The sequence below is a fragment of the Delphinapterus leucas genome, unplaced genomic scaffold, assembly GCF_059928025.1.
Source record: "Delphinapterus leucas isolate spDelLeu-1000000601 "Yukka" unplaced genomic scaffold, BTC_Dleu_Yukka2 spDelLeu_asBTCV2_sq40, whole genome shotgun sequence".
NCBI lineage: Eukaryota > Metazoa > Chordata > Mammalia > Artiodactyla > Monodontidae > Delphinapterus > Delphinapterus leucas.
The window spans coordinates 1,037,998-1,053,502 of record NW_028322249.1 but is presented as its reverse complement, the minus strand read 5'-3'; the positions used below and the strand labels follow the sequence as shown (position 1 = coordinate 1,053,502).

The following is a 15,505-nucleotide window of genomic DNA, read 5'->3' as shown; positions in this document are numbered from 1 at the left end:
AAAAAGATTCCAGGGGGAGCTGATTCCTTCTCTGGTGTGTGGATCTGAGGCACTTGCAAGAAAAGAGAACGCTTGCCTTATGCTTAGTTCCCCCGTTCCCTGGGCTGGGAAGGAAAGGAACTGAATGCCAACATTAGCAGTGTGGGTTGGGACCAAAACCATTCAGAGAAAACACTGTCATTTTCCTCTAATTTGCAAATTGCAGCTATTCATGTTGGATTGAACAGCTGAGGGAAAAGAGCCCCCAGTTTTCACCTGCATTTATTGAGAAGAGGCTGGTAGTAGGAGGGATGCACCAACTTGTAGCTTGTGCTGCAAGCTGGATGTAAGCTTGGTGTGAGCATCCTGGTTAACCACTGCCCATGTTCAAATATACAGAGATAGATTCCAACAATCTCTTCCCGCAGCCTTATTTTTGCGTGTGATCTTAGAAGCTCCTGGCATGTAAGTCCAGTCCCCAGTTTCCCAGCCTCTGTAAACCTGCAAAATGAATAGAGAGAATAGTGGAACACAGACCCATTGTTCAAAGACACAGTCACTTTAGGGAAAGAAGAAAAGAACGGGTAGGTGAATCTTCTCTGGGATTGCAGGGTTCAGCTCAATGAAGACTGTCCTGTATAAAAGAAACTCCTCTAAATGGTTGAATTCTTAGCTCTCCAGAGATCTGAGTTTTCTTTTCCCCAGTCCCTGTGGGTTGCTGTGGGGAATGTGCCAAACCTATCATTTGAGATAAAAATTTATGGTGAGGTAAGCTTCTAGGCTGGGGGAAGGAAGACTTAGTGACTGAAATGGGGGATGCTAAGCACTGGGGGGCAGGAAGGAAGAAGGGGCTAGTAATGGATGTAACAAATGCTGCAGCTGCCAGCAAAGCCTGGATTGAAGTTCCTTCCTGAAAATGAGGACCCGGGCAAGAATGACCACTCAGATGTAAACAGTGTCTCTGACTGGGAATTCTCATCTGCCTGCCGGTGGGCCAGAGCTGAGCAAGTCCTTTCTCTCCTCTGTATGCACACTGAATTGGTTAGTAAGTGACATGTCAGAGGACAGGAATCATATTCAGTGGATCTTTCAAATCCAGGAGTTTGAGGCTAATGAAATTAGTGTGTGGCCAGGGCTCTGCCAACTAGAATTAAGTCACTGCAGCTACACTGCAATGCATTTTCAGCTTGAAGGGAGCATCAGGGAGGAATTTCGGGAGATTTGTTTCTGAGCCTGTACAAAATAATACTCTCCTAATGCTAAGAAAGATTAAATGTAAATTAATATTGACTACGAGTAACATATTTAAAAAATAATCGCCGAGTGGGGGATGGCTTAAAGTGGAGAGATTATATAATATGGTGTCCAAAGAATAAATCTCCCCTGACCACTGTTTCATGGGCTATAAGTAAGATATATTACAATGGAAAGTAATGGGAACGTTTTTAGTCAAGGCTTCGCTGCTATTGACTTGAGAGCAAATACTCTGAGAGTATAAATTACTCTTGCTATGTGCTGACTCTGAATGAACAATATTTCATGTGCAGTGACATGGTCTAAGCTATAGACTTGGAATTGAATGGCAACTGTTTCAATTGTTTTGTTCTCTCAAGAGCAACTAGATAGAAAAAAGTGGTCAATTTGACCCTTGTGGGAGCGTGTTGCAAATCTAAACCTGTGTCCCTCATACCATAAATGAAATACATTTGTAAATTTGTAAGTGTTTTCCTTCTGTTCATTGATGCTTGAGTATAATCTCAAACTTTGGGAGCAACATTTTATACATAAGTAGTTGGTTTTCTAACTTTCTTCTTTCTCTTTCTCCTCTCTCTCTGTTTCTATCTCTCTCTCTCTCTCTCTCTCTCTCTTTCTCCATCTTATGTAATTGGATAGAACTGGGCACCTAGGATGATGTGGTGTTACTATAGTGGGATTTTTTTTTAAAAAAAAAAAACAACTCTAACTTACCCTTTTAAAAATTTCATAAATACAGGTGTCAGTGCCATTTGGAATAGTCTCTATAAAAATTTCTGTCTCCACATTTACTGTGTTTCAGCAAATTTACCTAACAGATGGTGAGTGGGCAATTTTTAAAGGGGCATTTTTTAAAAGAGCGGAGAGGAAAGGAATTAGAGACAGGCACATACTATATTTGAAGTTACCTCCACGTGTACTTTATGTATGTACACCCATACAATTAAGAAGTCTTTGGATGTTTTATCTTCAAGAATAATTCAGATAATGGATTACTTGAATATCATAAACATTTAGGGTTTAACAGATTTGTTACATATAGACGTTGTATCATGGATTTAAAAGACCATAGCCAGCGGGCAGCGGCGGGCGGAGCGACCGAGGGGCGGCGCGGGCTGGGCGGCGGGTGCGGGGGTCCGTGCTTCCTCGCGGTGGAGGGCTGGGGTTCGCCGAAGACGCCGGGTTGCGCCGCGTTGCCAGGTTACCGAGCGCGTGCCCCGCGCCCGCTCTTCCGCCCGGGCCGCCCTCGGCGCCGCCTGAGCCGCGGTGCGGGCTGCGCGGGGCGCCGGTTCCGCGGAAGCCTGGGTAGGGCGCTGCGTGCGGGACTCTCGTCGCTCGTGGACGGGGCGCGAGCGCGCGGGGGACGTAGGGCGCCGACCTGGGCCTCCCCGGCGCTCCGGCTCCGCTCAGGGCGCCCGCTCAGGGGCCTCCGGCGCGAGGCCCCCTTTGTGGTCAAGATGGCGGCGCCCAGGCGGGCGGCGCCGAGGTGAGCTGGAGCCGGGCCCGGAGAGGGGCGAGTCTGCCACGCCCAGGACTTGGACCCCGGGCTGGTCTCCCGTCTCCCGGGGAGCGGCGGGTGAGTGGGCGCGGCCGCGCGTAGGTCCTTCTCGTGGGGTGGTCAGCTTTCCGTGCGTCCGCAGACTTCTTTCGTCTGATAGTCAGATCTGGGGTGGCCCAGGTTGGAGGCGAGGGTGCTTGATTGGGGAAACCTGAGGGGTTTAAGGACTCTGTTGGGATCGTTTCAGACCCCAGCAAGAAGCTGAGCAAGTTTTCTCCTGACTCTCTTCCCGGCTAAGTTTTCTCCCTTCTCTGAAGACGCTAGCTTTTCTGAATCACCTTGTTACCCGGGGGGATACAGTTGGTGGTTCTGACCGTGAAACGTAGGACCCGGCGCGGGGAAGCGTGAGCTGGTTCTAGTTACTTTGTTTGCAAAGCACTTGTCTTGTCTTTGGAATCTTTGTGTATGTAACCAACGTTGGGAAGAGCCAGCGTTTTCTCCTCCAAAACACTGCGAGGGGTAACACGTAAGAAACAAGTGGGCGTTCACATCCATCTCTTTTCCAACCACTGAGCCTTGGTTGTGTTTCCTTTCTTTAAGTTTGTCTCGTTTTGAAGTGATAACAAAAACAAACAAACAAAAAAGACCATAGCCAATTACACAAAGTATACTCTAGTCTCAGTCCTGCCATTAATTAGCTATGTTACCTTAAGTCATTTAATTTTTCTAGGCCTCATTTTTCTCATGTGATGTTTTTTCTTTGAAAAAGTATAGTTTCTAGAAGTCTCTAATCTGTGTGTCATAGTTCAGCTTGGAGAAAACCAGCTCTTATCCAAACTCCATGACATTGTGTTTCCAGCTCCAACTTTGGACTTTGAGTGAGTTGGGGGCAACTTTTTCAGGATATTTTCACACAGCTTTTTTAGTTAATACCAGTCTAGCTGACTTGTCATACTCAGACTTTCTCCCATATTCTTTTACCAGTGTGTTCCTTAGTCATATATATAAAGACTGTTGTGGGCAAAATGACCTCCTGGGTCAGCTTACTGCATGGTCATCGACACAGGGCAGGGAGTAAGATTCTGTGGATTTTACAGAAGCAGATACAGGTTTCATTATCCATGTCCTCTCCCCTTTCATCTTACAAAAACAGCAGGCTTTTCTTGGAGAACTGCCAGATAATGCCATCCTGCCTCCTCACAGGCCCCAGGGATGAGTCGCCCAGGGACTGAACTCCAATAAAGCAGGTGATTGGCTCATGGGTAGGCATCTGACCTCGGCTAAGTCTATCAGACTCCTCCCCAGGACTTTTCTCTCAGAGAAAAATGGAAGAATTGTCTTTTCTCTCTGGAATTTCTAAGCTGGGGAGATATGACTCTGGGACTCCCAGTGACCATCCAGCACAAGAAGAGACTTTCTGTAAAATAAAGTCTTGCAGAGGTAAGCAGGGCTGAGCGATGGAGAGAGAGCTGGAACCCTGCTGATACTGTGGAACTTCCAGATCCAACTGTATCTGAATATGGCTGCATCCCTGAATTTCTAGTACTTGTTTGTTGAGGTGGTTGTTGTTGTTTGGTTTTTGTTTTTAAATTTCCTTTGACTATTTTGAATTTGTTTTCAGTAATGTGCATTTGAAAGCATCATAGCTAAAAGAGCTAATTTCCTACATTAATGTCAGGTTTGCTGAGTGGCATTCCTTAAGTGAAAAATAATATCCGCTATTTTCTTTAAATAAAATCCTTCTAGCTCAGGTTTGAGATATTCAAAACTCTGCCTCCTACCCCCCTCTTTTCCAACATTTACTATATCACCTTGAAGCATTTGTGACCACATCTTTCCCATCTAGACGCAGTTGAGAGAGAGAGCAAAGACTTCTGATATAAACTTCAACCTATACGCCTCCTACCTGGAAGCTTTAGAACATACTTGATTCTTGTCATTAAAGCAAATCTTTTGTTGTTGTCTCCAGGGCACAGAAGCATTTTCATGGCATAATGGAGTACAAAGTACATTAAGCCTAACTCTACTTCTCACCCTCTTTTACTTTAAATAGGCAGAAAAGAACAATCTCAAACACATTTTCCCAACAAATAAAATACATATACGATTATGTTTAGAAGACGTTTATGCAACACATAGTTAGACTGATTAATTAATGGACCTTTCGCCAACTGGCACAGTAAATATATATGTTCAATGTGCTTAATTAAAAAGAAGACAATAACATATTTTTACAGGTTAATTATCTGAGAAGAGTATTGTGCCAACACACTTGATGCTACAGTATTTCATGTTTGACAGGTAATCTTCTTTCAATTATATTTACTGCTAAATGTTTCTTGGATCAAGCTATTAAATTATAAGGTCAAAAGTAAAATGATACGAAATTACAATGATAAAGGGACACATATCCCACTTTATGAGAATAGAAGTTCTAATTTCTTTTCAATACTACTAGTAGTGACCACAGTACTAATTTGAGCCCTTACTATGAGCCACTGTGCCCATATACATTTAGTTCTTACAGTAGTTCTGCAAAGGGCATATAATAATCCACACTGCAAAGCTGAAGAAAGTGATTCTCATAGCTGAAAGTCACATAGCTGGTGAGTGGCAAAGTCTAGATTCAAACTTAGAGTCGTCTGACAATGCCCAGGTTGTTGACCACTATGTACACTGCTCAATTGTTGCACCAATAAAGAAGTGCTTGAAATAATTATAGATTTGCCTACCCTGAAACTGCAGTGATTTAAAGACATCAAAGTTGCCAGTTGCTTAACCACATCTACTTACAGTAAGAAATTACATTTTATTTCATTTCTAAAACAAGATTAATTCTGCAGGCCCATAGAAACTTGAGCACACAAATCCTACCTCCAAATGAAAGATGCTTGTTTTCCACTATTCAACAGATGGCCCTGTACAGAGGCAATAAATATATAGTAGAATTTTCATTCAAATAAATGAGAAGAGAGGTTTCTTCTTGTCCTGATTCAGTGCCCATCATTATGGATTATGATGGCTCTTCCCAAACTTTACTTCATTCACTCCACTCTTTCTACAAAACTCCAGTAATGGAATCCATCATTCAGATATATGTGCAAAGCGAAAGGACTGTATTAATACAGTTGCTGAAAGTCAAGTTGATAGAGCACAGGAAATACATCCTAATAAATGCAACATTAATGTTTGTGTGGGCCTTGGAGTTAGCGGTAGAAAAATTTTCAGTTTAATGGAATATTTTGCCTCTTGCTATGGAAGTGTGGCTTAATAGTCTTGTAATTGGTCATTTACAGAATCCTCCATCTCTGGGTTTCATGCTTTCTTTACTCTGCAGCTGTTGATTCCTTCTCTTGTTCTGGATGGAAGATAGCAGCGAAGCCACTTCAGAGGGCTCAGCCTGCCTTTTTGTGTTATTGTTTAGATGAAGATATTTCCATTTATTAAAGCACACTATTTAAACATTTTTATCATGTTTCAAACTTGACTGTGTTCTGAAGGTATGAGCGCAGGCAGACATAATGGGGGATGTTTTCCAGGAGAGAACATACCCTTATCAAAGGAATTATCAGAATTTTCATGTATGGATTGAGAATCAAATTCTGGAGTTAGACCTGAATTTAAATTCATACTCACAACTTATTACCAGTGTCATCTTGATCAAACGGTTACCACACTTCTCATCAATTTCCTTATCTTTGAAAGCGGAATAAGAGAAGTATGCCTGGTGGAGTTACACATAAAGCTCATCTGATAGAATATTCATAAGGATTTTGCACAAAATATACATGGATATATTTTAGCACCGAGTTTAGCATGCGATTCGTCTTCAATACATTTAAGAGCTATTATTTTATTATTATTATGCTATCGTTAAATATCACTATTACTTAAATGTCATTATTGCTAAAATTGCTGTAAACTACCGCAATAACCCATGATGAATTCCCCTCTTCTGTTTCCTTTGTTTAAATGGAAAATATATATATAAATCTAGACAGAGAACACTTTAGTGATCCTATTCAGTGGAGTGAGAATTTCCATGGCACTGATTAAAACAAATCCTGAATTGCATGGACTTAAGATAGCAGAGAGGGGCTTCCCTGGTGGCGCAGTGGTTGAGAGTTTGTGACCCGATCCGGGAAGATCCCACGTGCTGCGGAGCGGCTGGGCCTGTGAGCCATGGCTGCTGAGCCTGCGCGTCCGGAGCCTGTGCTCCGCAACGGGAGAGGCTGCAACAGTGAGAGGCCCGCGTACCGCAAAGAAGAAAAAAAAGAAAAAAAAAAAGATAGCAGAGAGGCTAAGAGATTTGAAGTTAGACATCCCCAGGTGTGAATTCTACTGTGACCCTCTTCTAGCTCTAGAACCTTGAGGAAGTTACTTAAACTTTCTGAGCTTCACTACCAGTTTCCTCATCTGTATCTTTTTCAGGACTATTTATCAAGCATCTTCCTGTTCTCTATGCTTGGACGTATCAATGAATAAATCAGACAAGAGCCTTTGCCTGCGTGCTCCTTCTTGCATGCTTTCTCCCTCCTTACACTCTCGTGTGGAAACGGATGTTATAAATAAATTCTGTGCTTTGTCACAAGTTGACGGGCGCTACGGGGTAAGGAAAAGGATGTGAAGCTCACTGAAGAGGCTTGGGTTGGGAGTGCTGGAGGAGTGTACAGGTAGGTTCCGATTTTAAATAGGGTAGTCAGGGTGGATTTTATAAGCTGACATTTGAGCAAAGACTTGAAGTGAGGGAGTTGTCAGAATGTATGATGGGGAGACCACTCCCTGGGAGCAAGAATAACCAGTCCCCAAACTCTAAGGCAGAAATATGCCGGGCAGCTTGGAGGAATATCAAGGAGGCCACCCTGGCTGACTTAGTCAGTGGGGAGGAAGAGACAGCAGGAGGGCTGGAGGTCGGATATGTGATGGGTTGGATTGGGTAAGTCCTGGGAGGCCATCACATGCATTGTGTCTTTTCCTCTAAATGTAGGCAGCCAGGGGCAGGATTTTAGCCGAGGTGTGGTATGAACTGTCTCTTGTTTGAAAAGCATAACTCTATCTGTGGCCTTGAGGATGTGGGGAGAGAGTGGAGTCAGGGAGAATCTCGGGAGGCAACTACAGGATCCTCGAGGTCTATGCTGGTGGCCTGCACCAGGCTGCTAGCGGCTGGTAATTCTCAGAAGTGGCACATTGGGAAGGTTGTGACAGCATTTCATGGTAGATTGAATGCAAGAATGGAAAGGAAGAGGGAGTCAAGGGTGAATTCGAGATTTAGGGCCTGGGAAACTGGAAAGGTGTGGTTACTGTCACCCAAGATGGAAAAAGTTTGGGGTAGAGCGTGTTTGGGGGATTAAAGACCAGTTTTGGAGGTATAAGATTTGAGATGTTTTCGTGACGTCCAAGCAGAGATGCTGAGTACACAGTTGGATACACAAGTCTGCAGTTCTGAAGAAAGGTCTGAACTAGAGATACTTTAATACAATGGAGATATTAAGAGTAATTACATGGAAGCGCTATTTTAAAGATAAAATGAAGTCATGCAGTTAGCACTCTGTCTTCTCAAAACATTGAATAACTGTTAGCTAAAATAATTACCTGAAATGAAAAAATACCTATAGTTTGTTTTGTTGTTTGCAGTAAAAGTGAATAAAATGTCACAATTATTTTAATAGTATTTGTGACACAGTAGTTTTAGTTAAGACACCATGACTACAAACATTTACAAGAAACCTTTCCGTCTCCTACTTTTCACTCTGATAGGGTACTTGGAACCATATTTTGTAAGGTTTAAGTTAGTTGCCATAGGGTACCTCTTTAATTAGAAGTAATTCTGAACTGTCTAGTTCCATGCAGTTTTATATACATATATGTATAATTATTATTTTATGATTTATCAAACTCAGTTGAAAATTTGCATCACTGATATACATTAGAATTTAAGCATTTACCCAGGTATTCAAGGGAAAAAATGTACTTGTCTTGTAATTTCCATAGGGGAAATTACACATCTTCCCTTCACTTTGCAATTGAATTTGCAATTGAATGCAGGGGAAATACTATCTTACTGGTCTTTGAGTTCCCCTTAGCTATCTGCAAGTCCTTAAACAGCCTTTGTGGCTTAACCAAAATTCTCTTCCATCTTCATTCTGCTAACAGATATTGGTCTAAGCATGTACTTATACTAAAAAATGCATGACCACGTTGTCTCTACACATCTATAATTTTATGTTAACACTATCATTATGTAAGCTATACTTGAATTGTAATTATAACAGATTTTATGTCAACACACATCCATTTCTAGTGTTCATCTGGTGTTCAAGGGGAGAGCAGCATGTCGTAAATTTTATCAAAATATAACATCTGAAGAATAGAACAGAGGGTAATTGTGTAATTCTGTATTCACTCTAATTAAGTTCAGTGGAGTTGGCATAATAGAATTAAGATGAAAAAAAAAAAAGACATTGAGGTACCATGGCTCCCTCTCCTAACACACCCTTTTTATATCCGAGAGCAGAGACTCAGCACCTTTCTGTACAGAAATGGAGACAGGAAGAGGCCAGAGGATGAATGACAGGCACGAATGAGGTAGAACTTTGAAGAGCAACATGGAAATGAAATAATTCTTTTGTATTTGGTAGGTGGGGAAAATGTACCAGCGTGTATGCCTACTGGGACCACGTTTTTCCAGAACAGTTAAGCCCAGTGTCAACTATGCTGTCCCACCTTCCTCGTAAGTAGGAACATACTGTTACTTGAATCTTTGCTTCCTGTTTCTTGATACCTGGTTGAGAAGATTATCACAAGAACTGCATCTTGTTAGCAAATACACTGTTTTGAAATGATTGACACTCACTGAAGAGTGGCAGCTCCAAGCTTGCTCTCTCTTGATCTTGGAGTATTTAAGTCTGGAGTGCAGGAGTGGGTTATGGGGAAAGACCATTGGAATTCTTATGTCTTCAGCATAATGGTTATAGCATAATGGTTAGGAGTGTAGGTGCTGGTTCCAATCTCTGCTTTCCACTTGCTAACCATATGAGCTTGGGCAGTTTACCTGATTACCTGAACCTCAATACTCCTGCCTATAAAATGATGTTAATAATATTTCATCCCCATAGACTTGTTTTCAATGTTAAAATGAAGTCACTTACACCAAGCACTTAATACAATGCCTAGAGCATAGTAAAGTCTATTATTATTACTATTACTACTACTACTATTATTATTATTACTATCACGATGCCAGGTGCTATTTTTCCTATGCCTTATTCCATTATCTTCTGCCCTGTTCCCCCATTTCTGTCTTGTTTCTGTACAAGGGTAGGTTTGTCACAGAGCATTTTCTTTCCCTAGTGTCTGACTCTTAGTCATCAAGGTGACTGGTCCATGACCCCGGCATTCATTGCTGCTCGTTGAAGCAACCCATTTTGAGAAGGGGAGTTGGATATTGATGCCAAGTTGGGTCAAGGAGAGAGAATTTTCTCTCTTCTGCACTCAGAGAGCTAAGTGAAATATTCAGGCCTCAGAAGGAGAATCAGGCAAAGGGCAACATGCTTAATTTCATACCTTAGTGATTAAGAACAAGTCAGACAGGCTGGATTTGAACTCATTTCCGTCATGTACTGACAACGGGATCTTAGGTGCTTTTGTAACCCGTCTGAGGCTCATTCAACACCTGAAAGAGACGAATAACATTATCAGAACCTAGTGTATAGCCTCGTTGTAATAAGTGAGTAAATCCTTTTAAAACGTTCAGCACGTTGTTTGGCATATAAACACTTAATAAAATTTAGCTTCTTTGACTACTACCGCTGCTAATATTATTAAGTAGCTGAGCAGATCCGAGGCCCATTTTTTTCTTAGATTGCACATAATCATTTGGACAACCAGCTCACATTGATCAACCGTTGCTTATATATAAACCCCCATGAACCCAAAGGTGCTTTAACTCTCTCCCAGTCAGAGCCTGTTCTGGGGGCAGAAGCAACACCGGCACTACCCCCGTCATCTTTGCCTTTATTGTCACTACACTCGCCTGCCGTACTGAGCACTTTCTGTTTGCCAGGCACCAAATTTAGCCCTGCGTATGCACTATATCATGTAGTTCTCACACTCCACTCAGGTGGGAGACATTATCATCATCCCCAGTTTTCAGGTAAAGACGCTGAGGTGTTGGAAAGGTAAGAAACTTGACCCACAGCAAGAGATGGAGCCGGAGTATTCAAACCCTTCTCTCTGACCTCAAGAACCCTTAAATATTAGCATACTACTACATCCTGGTAAGAAAATCTGCTTCCAGCCACTCTGGTGAGAGTAGAAATGATTCTCAGTCCCCACATTCCTCTATTGCCCATGCCACCCTAGCCTCAGGACTAGGGGGGAAAGGAAGTGATCTCTTCAAAGAGCAGCCAAAGGGAACCTACTCCCTTCTGCCTTTTCGTAATCAACTAACCAATATTTTATTTCCTTCTTAAGAGTCCCCACATGTTCCTTTTGGTACTTAGCTTGGCCTTTTAGAATTCTGACATTCTGTACGTGACTCATCCACTGTATTTCATGTTAATTTATTGAGGTCAAGTATAGGGTCTTACTCATCCTGAAGTCCAGTTATCCCCTGTCACATCTAACTCTGTTCTCTTCTTCTTGTAGGACATCTGCAGGTATTTATTTGAATTTTGTTGAATTGTTCTCATCAATAGTACATTAAAAGTTATACAGAAAGTGCTTTCTTATAAGGAAAACCATCTAAATAGATTTCTAGCTCTTTACTTTTTATAGCACTATTGTAGAGATTTTAGATCTCCAGGTAATACTTTTTAGATTGAGTTCTTCATATCATCTTATTTTTACATATAATGATAAATCTGAATTTTCTCTATCAAACCTCCGAGACTTCACTGGCTTGTAACTTAGCTTGTTGATTATGTGTTGTTGACTTTTCCATTTACAATGATATTTGATCCTGGTAAGGATGGGGCTGGGTGGGAAGGTACATCTTAGGGCCATAAATTGGTTTTGTAGAGAACTAACATAAAGATCTAAAGCCTCATCATATTTCTGCAGAACTCATGAATCATTTTATTATAATTCCATTCATTCAGGGAGTATAAAACCATTTTCCAATTGTTATTCCTAATTTGTTCATCTTCTCTTCCTTAGTCTTAGTGAGAAGAGAGCAGGCTGAATGGAAGAAAGTCATTATGACCACTGGGGCCCCTAGGGTAGGCATCAGTCCCAGAGTTTTGTTTTCATCTCTCCGCTATTAATATTGGCTAATGTCTTGAGTGCTTACTTGGTGCAAATTACTTAGCCGACCATGGCAAATGGATTGTGTCATTTCATCCCCTGATAGTCATACAATTAATGTATGTATTATTATGATATCCCATAATGCATACATGGAACAGAGCCTCAGAAGTAGTTATTTGCTCACCAAAATATGGTAGATGTGGAATTTGGACTCAGGTCTGATAGACTCCTAAATCACTCCTAGTGATTTTTACCACTAAATTAAAGTTGTATACCTCTGGAGAGTAGATAGTTTCTAAAATTTCCTCAGCTCTAACGTTTTATAATTAAATTTTTGTCTGATGGCAAGCTTAACAGTTAAGATGGGTAGGAAGGAATGCCAGCCTGTTGAATGGAATTTCCCTGAAATAAGCCTGTTTTATGACACCAGTTCACTCATTCATTCACTCAGCATGTATTGAATGTTTGCTCTGTGCAAAGGCATTTTAGGCATCACAGTGGAGTGAGCGCCCCTTCCATAGACTCTCCTGCAGCACTCAGAGAAGTCTTGGACTGGTTTGCCTGTTATGGAATGGGGCTTGGTGATAGAAGCCTGGTTTGTCCTCCACTGATATAACTAAGACATACTCATATGAGTTTATAGGCATCTTGAAGCCGTGGGATAGTAACACACATGAATCTTACCATTTTTGCCTGGGATTAATGATATAAAGGCTTTGGATTTGGGTATGGAAAATGGGTGCAATTATGGGCGTGTTGGTTCTACATATATATGGACATCACGTGTCATCAGCCTGCAGCTACCTGCCATTCCTCACTACTTCTTTTCACAAACCAAACAAGTACCTTCTTATCTCTCCTGTGGATAAGCTCTTGACAGTGGCACTAGGGCCTCCCTCAATAAGTACATCATTGGCTAAACCAGTGCTTTCTCAGATATGCTCATTGAACAGCCCTTAAGGTGGATTGACCTTCCACTGCCTAGAATAGAATATGGTGTTCTTTAGAAATCGGGGGGAAAAAATAGGCCACCAGATGTACTTTCTTTACTTTAAATTGTTTATATATATATATATATATATATACGAACAATTGTTATATATGTGTATGTATACTTGTTCATATATATGAATGATTTAAAATTGAAGATATATATATATATATTTAAATTTTGGCTTCTGTTAGCAAGTAGTAAATTAAATGATTAGCAGATCCATACTGCAGGGAAATAACCAATCAGATTTCATTCAATAGCTTGCTTTTTTGTAGATTTATGGTTGTGATTTTATATCTGCAGGTATGTTTGCTGAAGAAAATATTTCTACCACTTTACGCAAAATTAAATTCATTTAATACCAATGCGGCATGTCTCAAATGTCTTAATACAGTTTTAATCTTTAATCGCATCAGAAGTATGGAATTAGAAACATACCCCAAAATCATTTGAAGATATAATTACTTTCATTTCCCTTATACTTTTGAGACTTTTGAAAAATAAGTATTTAGTTGTACTTATCTGTTTCTGTCTCTCTAAGGATAGCAAACACTGAAACACAATTATTTTTAAAAGTCAATATTAAAAGTATATTGTCCAAGATGATCAAAACTAAGGAAGTGGCAAAGAAATTCAAAAATTTAAACTTTCAAAGGGTGCTTTTTTTGTGAATGTGTAGTACTTGTTCTTCTGAAGGAATTAATCTTTTTAAAAATTTAATTAACTTATTTTTTATTGAAGTATACTTGGTTTACAGCATTGTGTTAATTACTGCTGTCCAGCAAAGTGACTCTGTTATACATATGTATATACATTGTTTTTCATATTCTTTTCCATTATGGTTTATCACAGGATATTGAATATAGTTCCCTGTGCTATATAGTAGGACCTTGTTGTTTAGCCAATCTATATATACCAGTTTGCATCTGCTAATCCCAAACTCCCAGTTCATCCCTCTCCCACCTGCTTCCCCCTTGGCAGCCACCAGTCTATTCTCTATGTCTCTGATTCTGTTTCTGTTTCATAGATAGGTTCATTTGTGTCATATTTTAGATTCCACATATAAGTGGTATCATGGCATTTGTCTTTCTCTTTCTGACTTACTTTGCTTAGTATGATAATCTCTAGTTGCATCCATGTTGCTGCTGCAAACGGCGTTATTTCATTCTTTTTTTTATGGCTGAGTAGTATTTCATTGTATATATGTACCACATCGTCTTTATCCATTCATCTGTTGATGGACATTTAGGTTGTTTCCATGTCTTGGCTATTGTGAATATTGCTGCTGTGAAGATCAGGGTGAATGTGTCTTTTTGAATTATAGTTTGGTCTGGATATACGCCCAGGAGTGGGATTGCTGGATCATGTGGTAGGTCTATTTTTAGTTTTCTGAGGAACCTCCATACTGTTTTCCACAGTGGCTGCACCAACTTACATTCCCACCAACAGTGTTGTAGGAGGGTTCCCTTTTCTCCACACCCTCTCCAGCATATGTTATTTGTAGACTTTTTAATGATGGCCATTCTGAGTGGTGTGAGGTGGTACCTCATGGTAGTTTTGATTTGCATTTCTTTAATAATTGGCAGTGTTGAGCATCTTTTCATGTGCCTATTGGCCATCTGTATTTCTTCTTTGGAGAAATGTCTCTTTAAGTCTTCTGCCTATTTTTTTGATTGGGTTGTTTGCTTCTGTTGTCATCAAGTTGTATGAGCTGTTTGTGTATTTTGGAAATTAAGCCCTTGCTGGTCGCATCATTTGCAAATATTTTCTCCCATTCTGTAGGTAGTCTTTTCATTTTGTTTATGGTTTCCTTTGCTGTGCAAAAGCTTGTAAGTTTGATTCTGTCCCCTTTGTTTATTTTCATTTTTATTTCTATTGTCTTGGGAGACTGACCTAAGAAAACATTGGTATGATTTATGTCAGAGAATATTTTGCCTGTGTTCTCTTCTAGAAGTTTTATGGTGTCATGTCTTATGTTTAAGTCTTTAAGACATTTTGAGTTTATTTTCGTGTGTAGATAGGTTCATTTGTGAAAGGATGTGTTCTAACTTCACTGGTTTATATAAGGCTGTCCAACTTTACCAACACCACTTGCGGAAGAGACTGTCTCTTTCCCATTATATATTCTTGCCTCCTTTGTCAAAGATTAAGTGAGGTGTGTGGGTTTATTTCTGGGCTCTGTATTCTGTTCCATTGATCCATATGTCTGTTTTTGTGCCAATACCACGCTGTTTTGATTACTGTGACTTTGGAGTACTGTCTGAGTCTGGGGTGGCTATGCCTCCAACGTTGTTCTTTTTCTTCAGGATTGCTTTGGCAATTCTGGGTCTTTTATGGTTCTGTATGAATTTTAGGATTATTTGTTCTAATTGTGTGAAAAATGTCATGGGTAATTTGATAGGGATCGCGTTAAATCTGTAGATTGCTTTGGGTAGTATGAGCATTTTAACAATATTAGTTCCTCCAACCCAAGAACATGAGATGTCTTTCCATTTCTTTGAATCATCTTCACTTTCCTTTATTAATGTCTTACA

General features: G+C 40.5%; 1 protein-coding gene across 20 annotated transcripts in view; it reads left to right on the top strand.

Annotated features, from left to right (window-relative positions):
* Positions 1 to 1,918: 1,918 nt before the first annotated feature.
* LOC149743946 (uncharacterized) overlaps positions 1,919 to 15,505 on the top strand; it is a 122,112-nt gene continuing 108,525 nt past the window's right edge. For 10 of the 20 annotated variants that reach the window (XM_089905944.1, XM_089905942.1, XM_089905943.1 and 7 more), the window contains exons 1-2: positions 1,919 to 2,809; positions 9,370 to 9,461. In XM_089905944.1, the coding sequence (XP_089762070.1) occupies positions 2,286 to 2,723 (438 nt within the window). In that variant the 5' untranslated portion in view covers positions 1,919 to 2,285 and the 3' untranslated portion in view covers positions 2,724 to 2,809; positions 9,370 to 9,461. Of the gene's footprint in view, positions 2,810 to 3,120; positions 7,405 to 9,369; positions 9,462 to 15,505 lie in introns of those variants that run through there. The other 10 variants (XM_089905948.1, XM_089905950.1, XM_089905949.1 and 7 more) reach the window with 5 other exon arrangements.